The sequence below is a fragment of the Pristis pectinata genome, chromosome 10 (genome assembly GCF_009764475.1).
Source record: "Pristis pectinata isolate sPriPec2 chromosome 10, sPriPec2.1.pri, whole genome shotgun sequence".
NCBI lineage: Eukaryota > Metazoa > Chordata > Chondrichthyes > Rhinopristiformes > Pristidae > Pristis > Pristis pectinata.
This window is the reverse complement of record NC_067414.1, coordinates 89,825,592-89,839,983: the sequence shown is the minus strand read 5'-3', so window position 1 is coordinate 89,839,983 and position 14,392 is coordinate 89,825,592. Positions and strand designations below refer to the sequence as shown.

Here is a 14,392-nt window from a genome sequence, read left to right as displayed (position 1 = left end):
TCACTGGAGCCTCTGGCCAACGATGCACAGTTCTGGGTGCGAGACAGATCGGCTGGGGCTTCTCAGATCGGAAACATAATAGCCCATCCATGGACCCCCTTCATTCTCAGAGTTTCCATCTAAACTGTTGTGGGAAGAAAAGTAGTTCACGGGGATTAGAATAAGCAGCTAATGGCAATGACAATCCCATTAGAATGAATTTAACTAGTTCACCACCGACTGCAGTAGAGAACACTGTAACACAATATGTTTAAATTACACTTCTGTCCTGTAATGGCAGTCAGTATCCCTTCCTTCCCTCAGCACCACCCGTCACCCCTTCCTCCCTCGTCTCCTTCCTCCACCCAAATAAGACTGATCCCGAGCTTCACTGACATTGTCCTTCAACCCCATCATCCGATTCTCTCAGTGTCTAAAAATATATCAATATACCCTCGATGATGGAGCAACCACAGCCCTCTGAGGTACAGCATTCCAAAGACTTGCAATCCTCTGAATGAAGACCTGTTCCCGCATCTTATTCCAAATTGCTCAATTTCTTATGCTGAGACTGTGTCCCCAGTTCTTTCAATGTAATCTGAATGTCAAAGAGCTCAATAAAAACAACAAAGCCAAGTTGACTGAAGTTGTGTTAAAAGAATTTTTAAATAAGTGTTGCATGAAGTTGTGCCCATTATTAAACGCAGGCTTTACTTGTATATGAGATTTACGTCTTTGTTGAAAAGAATTGAAAATAACTTAAATGAATCACACCGCGTAATCAAATTAGAGATATAGAGCTGTACAGCATAGAAACAGACCCTTCGGCCCATCGTATCCATGCTGACCTTTTTGCCCATCTACACTAATCCCATTTGCCCACATTAGGACAGTAATTTCGCAGCACACCTTTAGCCTCCTTTCCTATCCTTTCCTTTTCTCCTTCCTTTTAGCATTCAAGAATTATAGGATTAGATTTCTTTCAGCAGTAAACTGACAGGGATATTTAAAATTCATTTTGATCCTTCCAAGCATTGCTGGAAAGGTGAGCGTTTATCGCCCACCCATAAGTGCCCTTGAAAAGATGCTGGTGAGCTGCTGTGTTGAACCACAGGGGTCCTTCTGGTGAAGATGCCCCCACAGTGCTGTTGATTGATGAAGGAATGGTGATATGTTTATATCCAAGTCAGAATGGTGTGTGAATTGGAAAGGAACCTGCTGTTGTTGGCAGCTGATTTCATGGGTTTTGGAGGTGTTGTCGGAACAGCTTAGTCAAGTTACTGCAGCGGACGAGTGAACATTTCTGGTGAAGGACGGGATACCACTTCATTGGGGTGCATTGTCCTGGACATTATCGGACTTCTTGAAATGCTGTTGGAGCTGTGCTCACATTGCAATCTTTGCCACAGGTCTGATGCAGTGTGAACCATAACTGATTTTTGGAGCACACGCTGGGCTAAGGAAAAGCTTTGGCGTGAGGCTACAAGGTCCAGTATCAACACTCCAGATTTTCTGCTCTCTCAGAAATTAGACGAGCTAACTATCCTGAGTTATTGTCCATTGCCCAAATCACCTCCAGTTGTCTAAAGCTATTATATGGCGTCCAATGTAAAGAAGGTGAACTGTTTAGGGTGAATAATAGCTCCATCAAAGACCTTGACTGGATGAGTAGTAGAGATTAGTTGACTATATTATCAGAAAACCGTGCTTCCAATTTAATCCTACAAGTCAGTGACCAATGGTGTTCTGCAGGGATCTGTTCTGGGACCCCTGCTCTTTGTGATCTTTATAAATGACTTGGATGAGGGTGTGGAGGGGTGGGTTAGTAAATTTGCTGATAGGTTTGTGGATAGTGTAGAAGGTCGCTGTAGATTACAACAGGATATTGATAGAATGCAGACCTGGGCTGAGAAGTGGCAGATGGAGTTCAACCTGGAAAAGTGTGAAGTGATACACTTCGGGAGATCGAATTTGAAGGCAGAATACAATGTTAATGGCAGGACTCTTAGCAGTGTGGAGGAACAGAGGGATCTTGGGGTCCATGTCCATAGATCCCTCAAAGTTGCCACACAGGTCAATAGGGTTGTTAAGAAGGCGTATGGTGTGTTGGCCTTCATTAGTCGGGGTATTGAGTTCAAGAGCCGCAAGGTAATGTTGCAGCTCTATAGAACTCTGGTTAGGCCACACTTGGAGTATTGTGTTCAGTTCTGGTTGCCTTTAGAAGAGGGTGCAGAGGAGATTTACCAGGATTCTGCCTGGATTAGAGAGCATGTTTTATGAGGATAGGTTGAGTGAGCTAGGGCTTTTCTCTTTGGAGAGAAGGGGGATGAGAGGTGACTTGACAGAGGTGTACAAGATGATATGAGGCATGGATCGAGTGGACAGTCAGAGACATTTTCCCCAGGGTGACAATGGCTAACACGATGGGGCATAATTTTAAGGTGACTGGAGGAAGATACAAGGAGGATGTCAGGGGTAAGTTTTTTTTTTACACAGAGGGTGGTGGGTGTGTGGAACGCACTGCCAGCAGAGGTTGTGGGGGCAGATACATTAGGGACATTTAAGAGACTCTCAGATGGTGATAGAGAAATGGAGGGCGATGTGGGAGGGAAGGATTAGGTAGATCTTACAGGATAAAATGTTGGCACAACATTGTGGGCCGAAGGGCCTGTACTGTGTTGTAATGTTCTATGTAAGTGCTAGCCTCAACCTGCTGAACCTGCATTATAACATATATCCTTCACAAGATTCAGTATCAAAAATTAAAATCTATGTGGTCTGACCGAAGAAACCACCATATTATTGTATAAAATCACCAAAGTCTGTTGCCCTTATCCTGCCTGGTGACCTCAGTGCCACAGCAGCATGGTTGACAATTAAGTGGTCTCCAAGATAGCTAAGCAACGACAAAACATTTTAAGAATAAACCAGAAAGCCCACCAGACAACAACCACTACACAGGAGCTGAATGCACAAGGCCCAGTCAACCCTCTAAAATCCACTTCACAAACATCTGGAAACGTGTCTAATTTGGAGAGGTGGACAACAGACCAGTCAGGCAATAGCCCAACAGAATACTCACAGAAACATATCTTTCCGATTATCGTGAAGAGGGCTATCTGACATTACAACAGGATATGGATCTACTCGGAAAGTGGGCAAAGGAATGGCAGATGGAACTTAACTCAGACAAGTGTGAAGTGATGCATTTTGGGACTACATACACAGCGAAAGACAGGGACCTGGGGAGTGTTCTTGATCAGGGTACAAGTACATAGTTCCCTGATAGTGGCAACACTGTAGTCGGCTGGTGGAAAAGGCGAATAGCATACTTGTCTTCATTAACCTTGGCACTGAGTACAAGAGTTGGAGCATCATGTTACAGTCGTACAAAAAGTTGTTTCGACCGCACTTGGAGTATTGTGCACAGTTCTGGTCACCCAGCTGTAGGAAGGATGTGATTAAACATACACAGAGAGTGGAGAAAACTCACAATGAGGTAGTCTGGAGTGGAGGGAGACTGGATAGGCTGAGATTGTTTTCCCTGGAGCAAAGGATGCTGAGGAGTGACATTATAGAGGCTTATAAAAATAATGAGGGACATAGATAGAGTAGGCAGTCTTTTTCCCAAGGTAGGAGAGTGTAAAACTAGAGGGCATAGATTTAAGATGAAAGGGAAAAGATTGTTATCCCGATCTCTTCACATCATATGTATAATTATCAATGTTACGCATATGAATTTGAATTAATTTGAAATTCAATAAAAAGATTGAAAAGGAAAAGAGAGGGAAAAGATTTAAGGGGGATCTGATGGGTGAGTTTTTCACACTGAGGGTAGTGGGTACATGGAATGAGCACCAGATGAGGTGGTGGAGGCAGGTACAATTACAGCGTTTGAAAGTCATTTGGACAGGTATATGGATAGGAAAGTTTTAGAGGGATATGGACCAAATGCAGGCAAATGGAATGAAAGGCATGCATCTTAGTTGACATGACAAATTGGGCCAAAGGACCTGTTTCCATACTGTATGTCTATGAATCTACGATTATGATCTGTCTGATGTCAGGATCGACCATCTCTGGTGGCAGCACAGGGCTACTTCATGAAGAGTTTGAGGAGATTTGGTATGTCACCGAAGACTCTTGCAAATTTCTACAGATGTACGGTGGAGAGCATTCTGACTGGTTGCATCACAGCCTGGTATGGAGCCTCCAATGTGCAGGATTGAAAGAGGCTGAGAGGTTGTAGACTCAGCCAGCTCCATCACGGGCACAACCCTCCCCACCACTGAGGACATCTTCAAGAGGCGGTGCCTCAAGAAGGCAGTATCCATCATTAAGGACTTTCACCATCTGAGATATGCCCTCTTCACGTTACTACCATCGGGGAGGAGGTTCAGGAGCCTGAAGACCCACACTTGATGCTTTAGGAACAGCTTCTTCCCCTCCGCCATCAGATTTCTGAACAGTCCATGAACGCATGAACTCTACTCGTTATTCCTCTTTTGCACTAATTTATTTATTGGTAACATAGTAATTTTTATGTCTTGCACTGCACTGCTGCCGCAAAACACCAAATTTCACGACATATGTCAGTGATAATAAACCTGATACAGACCCTGATTCTGAGTTTAGACATAACCAAGCAAGGACAAACATAGCTGACTTCCATCCTCTGCCCTCCCACAGCTGAGGAATCAGAACTCCTCCAACCAGAACACCTCTGGAAGAAACCCAGAGAGCAATAAGGGCATAGAGTGCACTTTGTACCAAGATCAGATTATCTCCAATCTCTCAGACCTTCTGAACACTCCCTTCCCCAGACCTTCCGACCTCCACTCTCTTCCCAGGCCTCTCAGTTTCCAGTCTTTCCCCAGGCTTCTTGATCTACAGTCTTTGCACGGACTTCCTGACATCCGGTCTCTCCCCAGCCCTCCCAATCTGCAGCCTTTGTCCAGCTTCCAGTACTGGTGAAACTACAGTGAAATTCAGGGGTAGGCAAGGCACATGGTCAGAAAGAACCTATGCTCTGCATGACCTCTCTGATCAGTTGCCAAATAGTTGAAGCCTTACTATTGATCCTTGTGACACCCCACTTATTACAGCTTGGCAACCTGAAACTGATTCAATTATCCCAATTCTCTTTTTCCATTTGGTTAGCTAATCCTCTGTCTATGCCAAAACACTACTCTCTCCCAATCCCCACAAAACCATGACACTTTATCGACTGTTCTTCAGAAATCTCAATACACTATGTTTTCTGGTGCTCCTTTATCCACCCTGTTCATTACATCCACAAAAAGCTCTTTGTAAATTTGGCAAATATTATTTCCCTTTGATAATGCCATATTGAATCTGCTGAACTGAATAATGATTTTTTGAACATCTTGCTACTTCCTTAATGACAGATGTTTCCCAATGATAGATATCTAGTTTCCTGCTTTCCTGTAAAATTGCAGCATCCTCACCTGTAGGAATCTTTGGTCCAAGACTGCTTACAATGGAGAAGGAGCATTCAGATGGCACTAAGAACTTTGAATCCTTTTGTTGGGGACACACAGGCACTCAGTGTAAGTGGTGGAAGACGCACACTACCTCCCAAGTTATCGTCTTCCTGCCCCAGCTGGGGGAGTGTCTGCAGCTCCCACATTCACCTCACCAGCCATCTCAAAACCCACAGTCAGCCTTGACCCTGAAGGGATGCCTAATAAGATATCCCTATCTGTCAATCTCTGGTTATAATTATCCATATGGCTCCACTATACTATTTCCTTGTTTCCTCACCTTCCACTGTTTAGTTCATCTGTTTTCAAAAAGTTAATGCTGACATAAATTGACATCACTTGAGATGGAAGGAGCTTCAGTTTAATTCCTCATCTGGAAGATGACTCACCTGATAGATGGGATTCCCTTCTTTTGGCCTTGTCAGCTCAGAATTTTGAACTAAAGCTCTGGAATGGACCTGAATCTGCTACCTGACTGGGAGACACGTACTTGGGACTGAGCCACAGCTGACAAAGTAAGGAATAGAGCAGTAAAAGTGGAATTGAGATAGAGGTGCAGCCACAGTAAGGATAGGACAAGGGTGGGAACTGGAGTGAAAAACACAATGATGCTGGAGGAACTCAGCAGGCCAGGCAGCATTGGTGGAGAAAAACAGGCAGTCAATGTTTCGGGTCAGGACCCTTCTCCAGTCCTGAAGAAGGGTCCTGACCTGACACGTTGACCACCTGCTTTTTTCCACGGATGCTACCTGGCCTGCTGAATTCCTCCAGCATCATCATGTTTTTCATCCAAGATTCCAGCATCTGCAGGGATGTTTCTCTAGGGATAACTGGGGTAGTGGGTGCACATCAAAGCGCTTTCTCCTCAAACTTCTTGTTATTCTTAAATGTTTAGGGATGTGAGGGGATTATGAAGGTAACTATTTAAACATGTTTTTTATTCTGTCATTCTCTTCAACTAATGACTGAATAGCCACATTAAAACATTCTCTCTGCGATACTGATTGAAGCCAGTGTAATACTTACCCAATGCTGTGGAGTGTAGGCTCACTTCCAGCTGAAGTTGGCAGTCTACCCTGGGTTCCAGTTTTACAATCCAGAAGATAATTCTTCTTAAAAGGCTGAGGGTGGACTCCACTCAATGTCAACCTTCTCTGTCGGTCTGCTGGTTTCCTGAGCATAAAACTGTTCCTCCATGTTGCTCTGGACATCATTGGGCTACCATCTCCCAGAGTGACGTTTTGTGATTGGCCATTTGCATGCACAGTGCTAAAACAGTTTACAGAAGGCGGCTTAGCTTCAAATATGGAGTTAGACAATGGACAGAATATGGATAAAGCATTGGATCCAATTTTTGCAGACCTCTGAGACTCCCAATCATCCTCGAACTGGTCGGTAGACCCTTTCCGCAACACACCTGGTGAGATGGGTGGTGAAGAGTTGCTGGCGCACGATGCTGAACTTGGTTGTCTGGAGCTAGCAGGGGGTGTTGGCAGCTTACGGTGCAGGAATGGGCTGGGCTGCTTCTGTTGTGTAGGTGGGCTTGGAAGCTTTCGATGGGTAGGAGGACTCGGCAGCTTCCTTGCCATAACAGGATGGGATCTTGTTGGACTGGCCGGAGGAGTTTGCTGTTTACTAACTCTTGGTGGGCTTGGATGTCTGTTGGTGAGAGCTTGAGGGAAGGGCCTGGCTTCCCAGACTGGATCTGGGCATCTCCTCATTGCAGAAGGGGAGGGTGTTATATAACCAATAGGTCGGAATAGGGCTTTAGGCTGTAAAGGTGGACTTGTAAATCTAGTTGCCTGCAAAGGGGACCGTGGTTGAGAAGGTGGACTGGCAAGTTTCCTATCTGGCGAATGTGATTGAGATATACGTTTCATTTGAGGCATTTTCTTGAAGGTGGTAGGGCTGCTGAGTGTCAAGCTGTCTGATTGTTGGGTTGAATTGACAGACTGATGGGTTGGATCGTCAGATCCTTGGATTGGGTTGATATATGGATGTGTCGAGTTCACAGATGCATGTGTTGAGTAAACAGATTGATGCCTTGAGCTGTTGGATGGCTGGGTTGAACTGATGGATGGTTGGATTGAACTGTCAGCGAGCTGGGTTAAGCCGACAGACGATTGGGTTGAACTAATGGATGGATGGGTTGAGTTGATGAGCAGCTGTGTTGAATTGAGAGAAGATTGGGTTGAGTTGACAGAAGGTTGTGTTGAATTGATTGATGGTTGTGCTGAGCTGACACAAGACGAGTTGATAGATGATTGTGTTGAGTTGATGGCCGATTGGGTGCAGTTGACGGATGGTTGTGCTGAGCTGATGGATGGACGGGTTGAGTTGACGTACGATTGTTTCGAGTTGAGAGACAACTGGGTTGAGTTCACATTCGGTGGGGTTGGGTTGAGGGATGGCTGGGTGGAGTATTCTGACTGCTGGCACGCTCTCTTCAAGGGAGGCGAAGGCGCTGTGAGTGCGCCGGGGGGAAAGGCTGCCCGATCTTCACCAGCGACCTCTCCCCCGGGCGCCGGACCGCTCGGTTCCTCCCCTCGCCTGTCCGAGAGGGGCCCAGCAGCGGCCACCTTGCGCGGACCGGGCGGCCGGGCGGCGTCAGGCTGCGGCAGCGCCGACCCGCTCTCGGCCGGGCGGCCGGAATCGCCGGCGTAGCGCAGGTTGATGATCTTGTAGGGCTGCCAGTCCTGGAGCGGCCCCGCTGGCCTCGAACGGCGCTGAGGCTCGGCACCGGGAGTGTGCTCCTGGCTCCTGCCGGCACCGCCGCAGTGCCACCGCGGACCAGACGCGGGCTCCGCCGCTCCCTGAAGCCTCCTCGCCCCTGCCGGGCCGGCGCCGCTTCCCGTGTGCCGACTGGGCAGCAGGGCCACCGAGTCCAGCGACGCCATGAGGCGCTGCGTCACCGTTGCCTTGGACACGGAGGCCGGGCCGCCAGCCGCTTCCCCCGCCGCGCAGGCGCCCGTGGCCGAGGGGGAGCCGGTGCCCGGCGCTGCGCATGCGCCCGTCGTCGAAGGGGAGCCGGTGCCCGGCGCTGCGCATGCGCCTCCGTCTCCCGCCACCAAGTACGCGTCGGTGTCCGTTGCTGCGCATGCGTAACTCGGCGCGGCGGCATCAGCGGCGAGTTCGAGCGTCGTGGGCGGCGGCGGCGGGAAATCGTCGGTGTCCGTCCCGGTCGACGCTGTTACCGTGGGGAGGGCGGCGGCGGCACTAACCGGGGAGCTGTTGGCCCGCTGTTTCCTGTGAGGTAGGTGCGGAACCGAGGGCAGGGTGGGAGCACTGGGCCTGCGAGGCGCCGGTGGTTCGGCGCCCACCCGGTTGAAGCTGCCGATCAGCAGCTGCACCGACCCGCCGGCCTTGGCCTGGCCGGGCGGCCTCTCCGGGCTGGGCAACACACTGAAGTTCCGCCGCAGGGAGGCCCGGAGCTTCGTGTTGGTGGCGCTGGGCTGGGCTCGGGCCGGGCTGCCCGCTGCCTGGGGCTCGGCGGCGGCCGGGCTGCCCGCTCCCTTCCGGCGACCGGCTTCAGCTCCAGCCCCGGCCCGGTGCATCCTGTCCAGCCGCCGGCTCAGGTCCTTTTGCGTCCTCTGCAACTCCAACAGGGTGGGGTCCTCGGCCTTGCTGCGCAGCGACTCGGCCGACCTGGAGCGACGCTTCTTCGGCCCGCGGCTCCTGTGTCCGCCGGCGCTGCGGGGCCTCGCCGGCTGCTCTTTGCTTTCGTCGTCCGACCAAGCCTGCGACGCGGTGGGCGTGGGGACGAATTGGATTCTGTGACTGATGGCGTCCTTCATCTTGATGGTCATTTCCTCGTTCTCCGGTTTCTCTATTCTCTTCAGGGCGGTCCGCCCGCCTGTGGTTCCTGGCGGCGACGACCTCGGCCTCCGGGGGCTCCCGGCGGCGGTGGAATCCGACTCGCTCCCTTCCTCCTCGTCGTCGTCCTCGCCGAGCGAGCAGAAGTCCATGGACTCGCTGTGAGCCAGGGCCTCGCACTCGACGCTGGTGAACGACCCCAGCGACCTGTTCTGCCTCAACGAAGCACTGGATGCCGACCCAGAGGGTCGGGAGCACGAAGCTTTCGCCTCCGGAGGTGAGCAGGGTGCGCCTCTGCATTGATGGTGATGAGAATTTGAGCAGCAACACGACGTTCGTGCTAGGTTTGAGAGAGGGGGATTTGGATGGGACTTCCTGCACAAAGAGTAAGCATTGGAATCGCAGCTCGCTGCATTGATATCTTTCTCAGGATTGCTATATTCCTTCAGTGTGCAACATTCCTTTGTGGAGTCTGTATCCCCACCAATGCCACTGTCCTCTGAATAAAGGGTGGCGTCCCTTGGTTTGGTGTGAGCTGGTTGCATCGTGCAAGACCCCAGTTGGTCAATCAGTATCTGCAGCCTCTCATCCACTTGTTGTTTCACCAAGAACCTCTTCTGAAAAATGTTTGCTGCACTCTGCAGATAGTCACAGGTTTCCTGCAGGACAGTGGCAGTCAGAGAGGTCACGGTTCCATTGGTTGCCTGCATCTTGTTCACCGTGTAAAGCAGCAGCTGTTGCAAGAGGTCAGGTTGTTCTTTCGAGTCTCCTTTCTCAGCAGGCCAGGTGAGATGAGGGCCAATGTCTCTGACCAGCCTCTCGCCTTCAGCAGCTATTTCCTCCAGCATTTGGTTGATTTCCTCGAAGCGAAGTGTCAGGAAGCTCACCATCTGTTGAAGCATCAGCTGAGTTTGTGTGGCCTGATCAGTTAGACTCAGGATGGCATCATACTTAGAAAGGCTAGGGTTGAGATAAGCATATGCTGCATGATGGGCTTCAACCAGTGATGTAGGAAAGTTTACCTTTTCTTCATTTTCACCTCTAGATTGGCTTCTTGACCTCAGCTTGGCGCTCTTTGTTTGCTTGGCAGCATGGCGGCCCTTTTTCTTGCTTCTCTTGCTTTGCTGAACTGCGTAACCATCACTGGAATGGTCACAGTCTGTGTGGTCTTTCTGAATACTTGTGTCCTGGGGAGCACGTACCTGTGAGCTGGTGACTTCTGTTATTGCCATCTTGGTTTTGGTTGTTAATTTTTCCCCATTGGTTTCTTTATTGTAAATTTCAGGCAGTTCTGTGGGCAACACAGATGCAGGGATATTCTGGCATCGGCCTCTCCCCTCTTGGTGTGGAACTTTATTCCTGGGACCGCTGGTATCCTCTTGCACATCCTCGGAAAGGTTAGATTCACTGTCAGAGTTTCCCAAGCCTTTGCTGATCAAGAAGGGTTGGCTGTCAGTAGGTGTTCTGTCCACAGACGACAGGCCTGTGGCTTTCTTTAGAGGTTTAAAAGTACTTTTTGCAAGGTGCTGTATTATTTCACTTTGTGATGGTGCGCACCCCATTGCTGTTTTTCTTCAGGCTGTGAAAAATATTAATCAATACGCACATAGAAGGATTAACATTACCCTGTGGCAGTGCTGTCAGCTGCAGATGCTCTTGTTCCGTCTGACTTCAGTTGGCTCCTTGCTCTTCAAAAACTTGTAGGCTGACAAGTTTCAAAGCTCTGGCCATTTAGAATACAATAAAATCATTCTTTCAGCAGATCCTTGAATATCTTTCCTATTGAAGTGCTGGTCTTTCCTTTTTCCTTCCTCGCCACATTCACATTTCAGATGTTGTGGATTAAGTGCATTAGCAGGCCTGCTAAGAATAAGATTCCAAGCTTATCAGATTAATCAGGTTTCATCAATCAGTTCTTCTTTGCATTGTCATGAAATACTGGCAAAGAATGTGAAACAAACAATAATTGCGTATACTTTTTAAATATTAAGCAGACATTGGAATCAATTAAGGGGTTAGTGAGAGTGAAATATTCACCGGTGCCTTGATTCAACTGTATTTAACACCAAAGCCTTCCTTGCCATAATTGTTTTTCCAGAGTCTAACCTTGAAATCTTGAAGTGCTGCAGAGAAGACAACAGATGCAGCAACAGTCTTTACAGACTGAGTTTATTAAGCCTATGATTACATTCACCTGTATTGGACAATTTCTTTCAGCGGTTAGAAAGGGCTTCCAAGTATGAATTGCCTTTTCTATTCAAGATATCTCTAAATACTTCACAGCCAATGGGATACCTTTGAATTATTATTGCTGTTTTGCAAGCCAGTGCAGCAGCCAATTTGTATACAGCAAGGTTTCACAAAAAGCAATGAGATTTATTTTAATGATGGTTGAGGAATGAAAGTCAGCCAGTAGGGGGAGAATATACATGATTTTACGTTGGTGCAGTGGGATCTTTTATAGCATAGTAAGCAGATGCAGTTTATCGCTGTGTTCAAAAAATAATTATTCTTCTGATGTTATGGCAACACTCTGTCAGTACTGTGTGGAAGTGTCAAACAATGTGTGCTCAACTCCAATAATATAACTTTAATCAAAGTCTTGTTGAGTTAGTGAAATGTTACTCACTTAGAGAAGCTGCAACCTAATTAAACCAATAGTAAACATTATTCTCATGCCAGACAGAATAGATGCACTTGCAAGAGTGGAACTGAGTCAGATAAATTGGGGCAAGTCCCTGATTTGATCCACTGGCTAGGTTGAGTTAATTAATATCGGCTATCTGCAGATTACTCCAATGACCTTGAAAGAATGAGCTGGGTAGGAGTTGATTTGTGACTGAGTAGTTCAAACACATTCCAATATCCTCAAGTCACAAGCATATACTGGAATACACTCCATTTACCTGAATGATTGCAACCCCAGAAACTCCCAGGTATTTCAGTATTATCCAGGATAGAATAACCTCCTGGAAGGCACATCACCAACCACCGGTGCTACATTTACTTGCCCAGGCTACTCCACTGGTGTGTCTCAAACCCATGCCCTCTGCCACGAAGAGGAAAAGGGCAGCAGGTGCATGGGAGCCTGCAGGTTCCCCTCCAAGTTGCACACCACCATGTCATGGAAACGTATTATCAGTTCTTCATTGTCATTGGATTAAAATCCTGGGACTCACTCCCCAAAATCACTGTGTATACCTTCATTGGAAGGACTGCAGCCGTTCAAGAAGATGGCTCACCCACCAATTTCTCAAGGACAATTAGGAACAAGCAATAGATACCAGCAGCACCCAGGTCCTAAAATAGAGTAGCTTCTTTAAAAAAAGCTATGGTTGAATATGGTTTGGGAAGTTGGTAGAGCAACAGATGTAAAAAATGACAGCAAGGCAGTGATTTTTGACCGAATAGAATGGGGAACCAGGAAACAGAGTGAACGTTGCAAAGATGAAAAGCAAAGTTTAAGGAGGAATTTGGTGAGGTTGGAAGGTGGAGGTAGGTGAATTGAGAAAGTGGAGCAGTTGAGATGTTCGGGGGAAAGGGATTTTAGAAGAATAGTTAGAAAGGTTAAGGTCTGAAGCTAATGAGAATCACACTAGCAAAAAAGCTTGATTTTTGGATGAGCCAAAGTCAGTGGACGTTACTCACTGCCATCTGCTGCTGGGTGTAATGTGGGCAAATGGGAATAACAGATAGGCATCAAGGTCAACATGGACAAGGTAGGCTGAAGAGCCTGTTTCCCTGCTGTAAGAGTCTATGATTCCAATGTAAGTTTTTATGATATTCTTCCATCTCTTTAAAGAAGGCCATTTTAAATTACTTGGCATCTTTTTATTGCAATAGAATTGGAATAAATTTCTTACAAAAATTGTAACATCAATTATACTAGTCTCTAGGTATGATTAAAAAAAAAAAAAAATTTTTTTGCAACTAAGTTTACTCATAGTTTTCAGTGTTTTAGTCAATTAATTTGGACTGGCATCCTATAGAGGCCAGGAATCCAATTTGGAGCAATAAACTTTCTTCAACAGAACAAAAGATGAGACCCTTGTGGATTACTTGTTTCTCAGCATCATATTGTCATTCTTTTATCAGTCGCTGTTGCTAGTATTAGGGTTAACCATAGACACAATAACTTCTCTGTATAGGATTTACCAGCATGAAGAGAGAAAATTCTTTCCTTAGATTGTAATGTTTGCGTGCAGCACTACCAATCCCAAAGAATGAGATGCTTTTTTTCTACGACATGATTTTCTACAACTAGTGAGCTGATCATATGTGACATTGTTGTGCACCCTTTCAGACGCTCTTAAACTTTTAATGGCAGGATTTGTGATTAAAGATTACTAAAGAAGGGTTTTTTGTTTTGTCACCCAAATAATGTTTGAGGAATTGCAGATAGTTAATTTGGATTTCTGAATCAAATGTTAACTACTGTTGACAATAGTAACTGCAGAACTACAAGTTCAGAAGAGAATTCAGAGTTTGTCAGGTCTAATTGAATTCCAATTCTCTCTACTAGTCCCTACTCTTATAATATTTGCCCAAGTGTTTGGGATGAAAATGAGATCAATTTTGGATGCCATAGAATTTGTTGAAGTAAAACTTGTATTTGCACAAACACGTTAGAGATGTCAGTATAGCAAGCAAAATCAGCATTTATTGCTTATCTCTAATTGCCTTTGAGATTGTGATGGTGAGTCATCCCTGGAATCACTGCAATTCTTGTGAAACTACTCCAAAAGTGTTCAGACAAGAGTTGCAGGGTTGAGACCATCTACGTAACTATAAAGGAAAGGTGATTAGATTTCTAAACTTAGGTAATAAATTACTTGGAGGAACAATTGAAGATGGTAATGTTTCCATCACTTATTGCCTTTGTCCTATGGGGATACCATTGAATTATCCTTGGTGAGCTGCTCGTGATTTTGTAAAAGATACATACTGCATCCACTTTGTACTCATTGTGGAAGGATTAAATGTTTAGGGTAGTAGATTCATGTGCACTACTGTCCAGGTTGATTTATTTTGGCTTTTGTTTAAGTTCTACAGTTAATTTGATACAACTTTAAGACATCTCCAGGAAGTGATATAAT

The 14,392-nt window shown here is 46.7% G+C and overlaps 1 protein-coding gene across 1 annotated transcript; it reads right to left on the bottom strand.

Annotated features, from left to right (window-relative positions):
- On the bottom strand, positions 1–10,528 carry LOC127575516 (photoreceptor cilium actin regulator-like). Its single transcript, XM_052025450.1, has 4 exons — positions 7,830–10,528; positions 6,936–7,142; positions 6,767–6,845; positions 1–168 (listed from the first exon to the last, which is right to left on the bottom strand). Exons 1-4 carry the CDS (start codon positions 10,526–10,528, stop codon positions 1–3), a joined length of 3,153 nt encoding a protein of 1,050 aa, XP_051881410.1.
- Between the last annotated feature and the right edge of the window lie 3,864 nt (positions 10,529–14,392).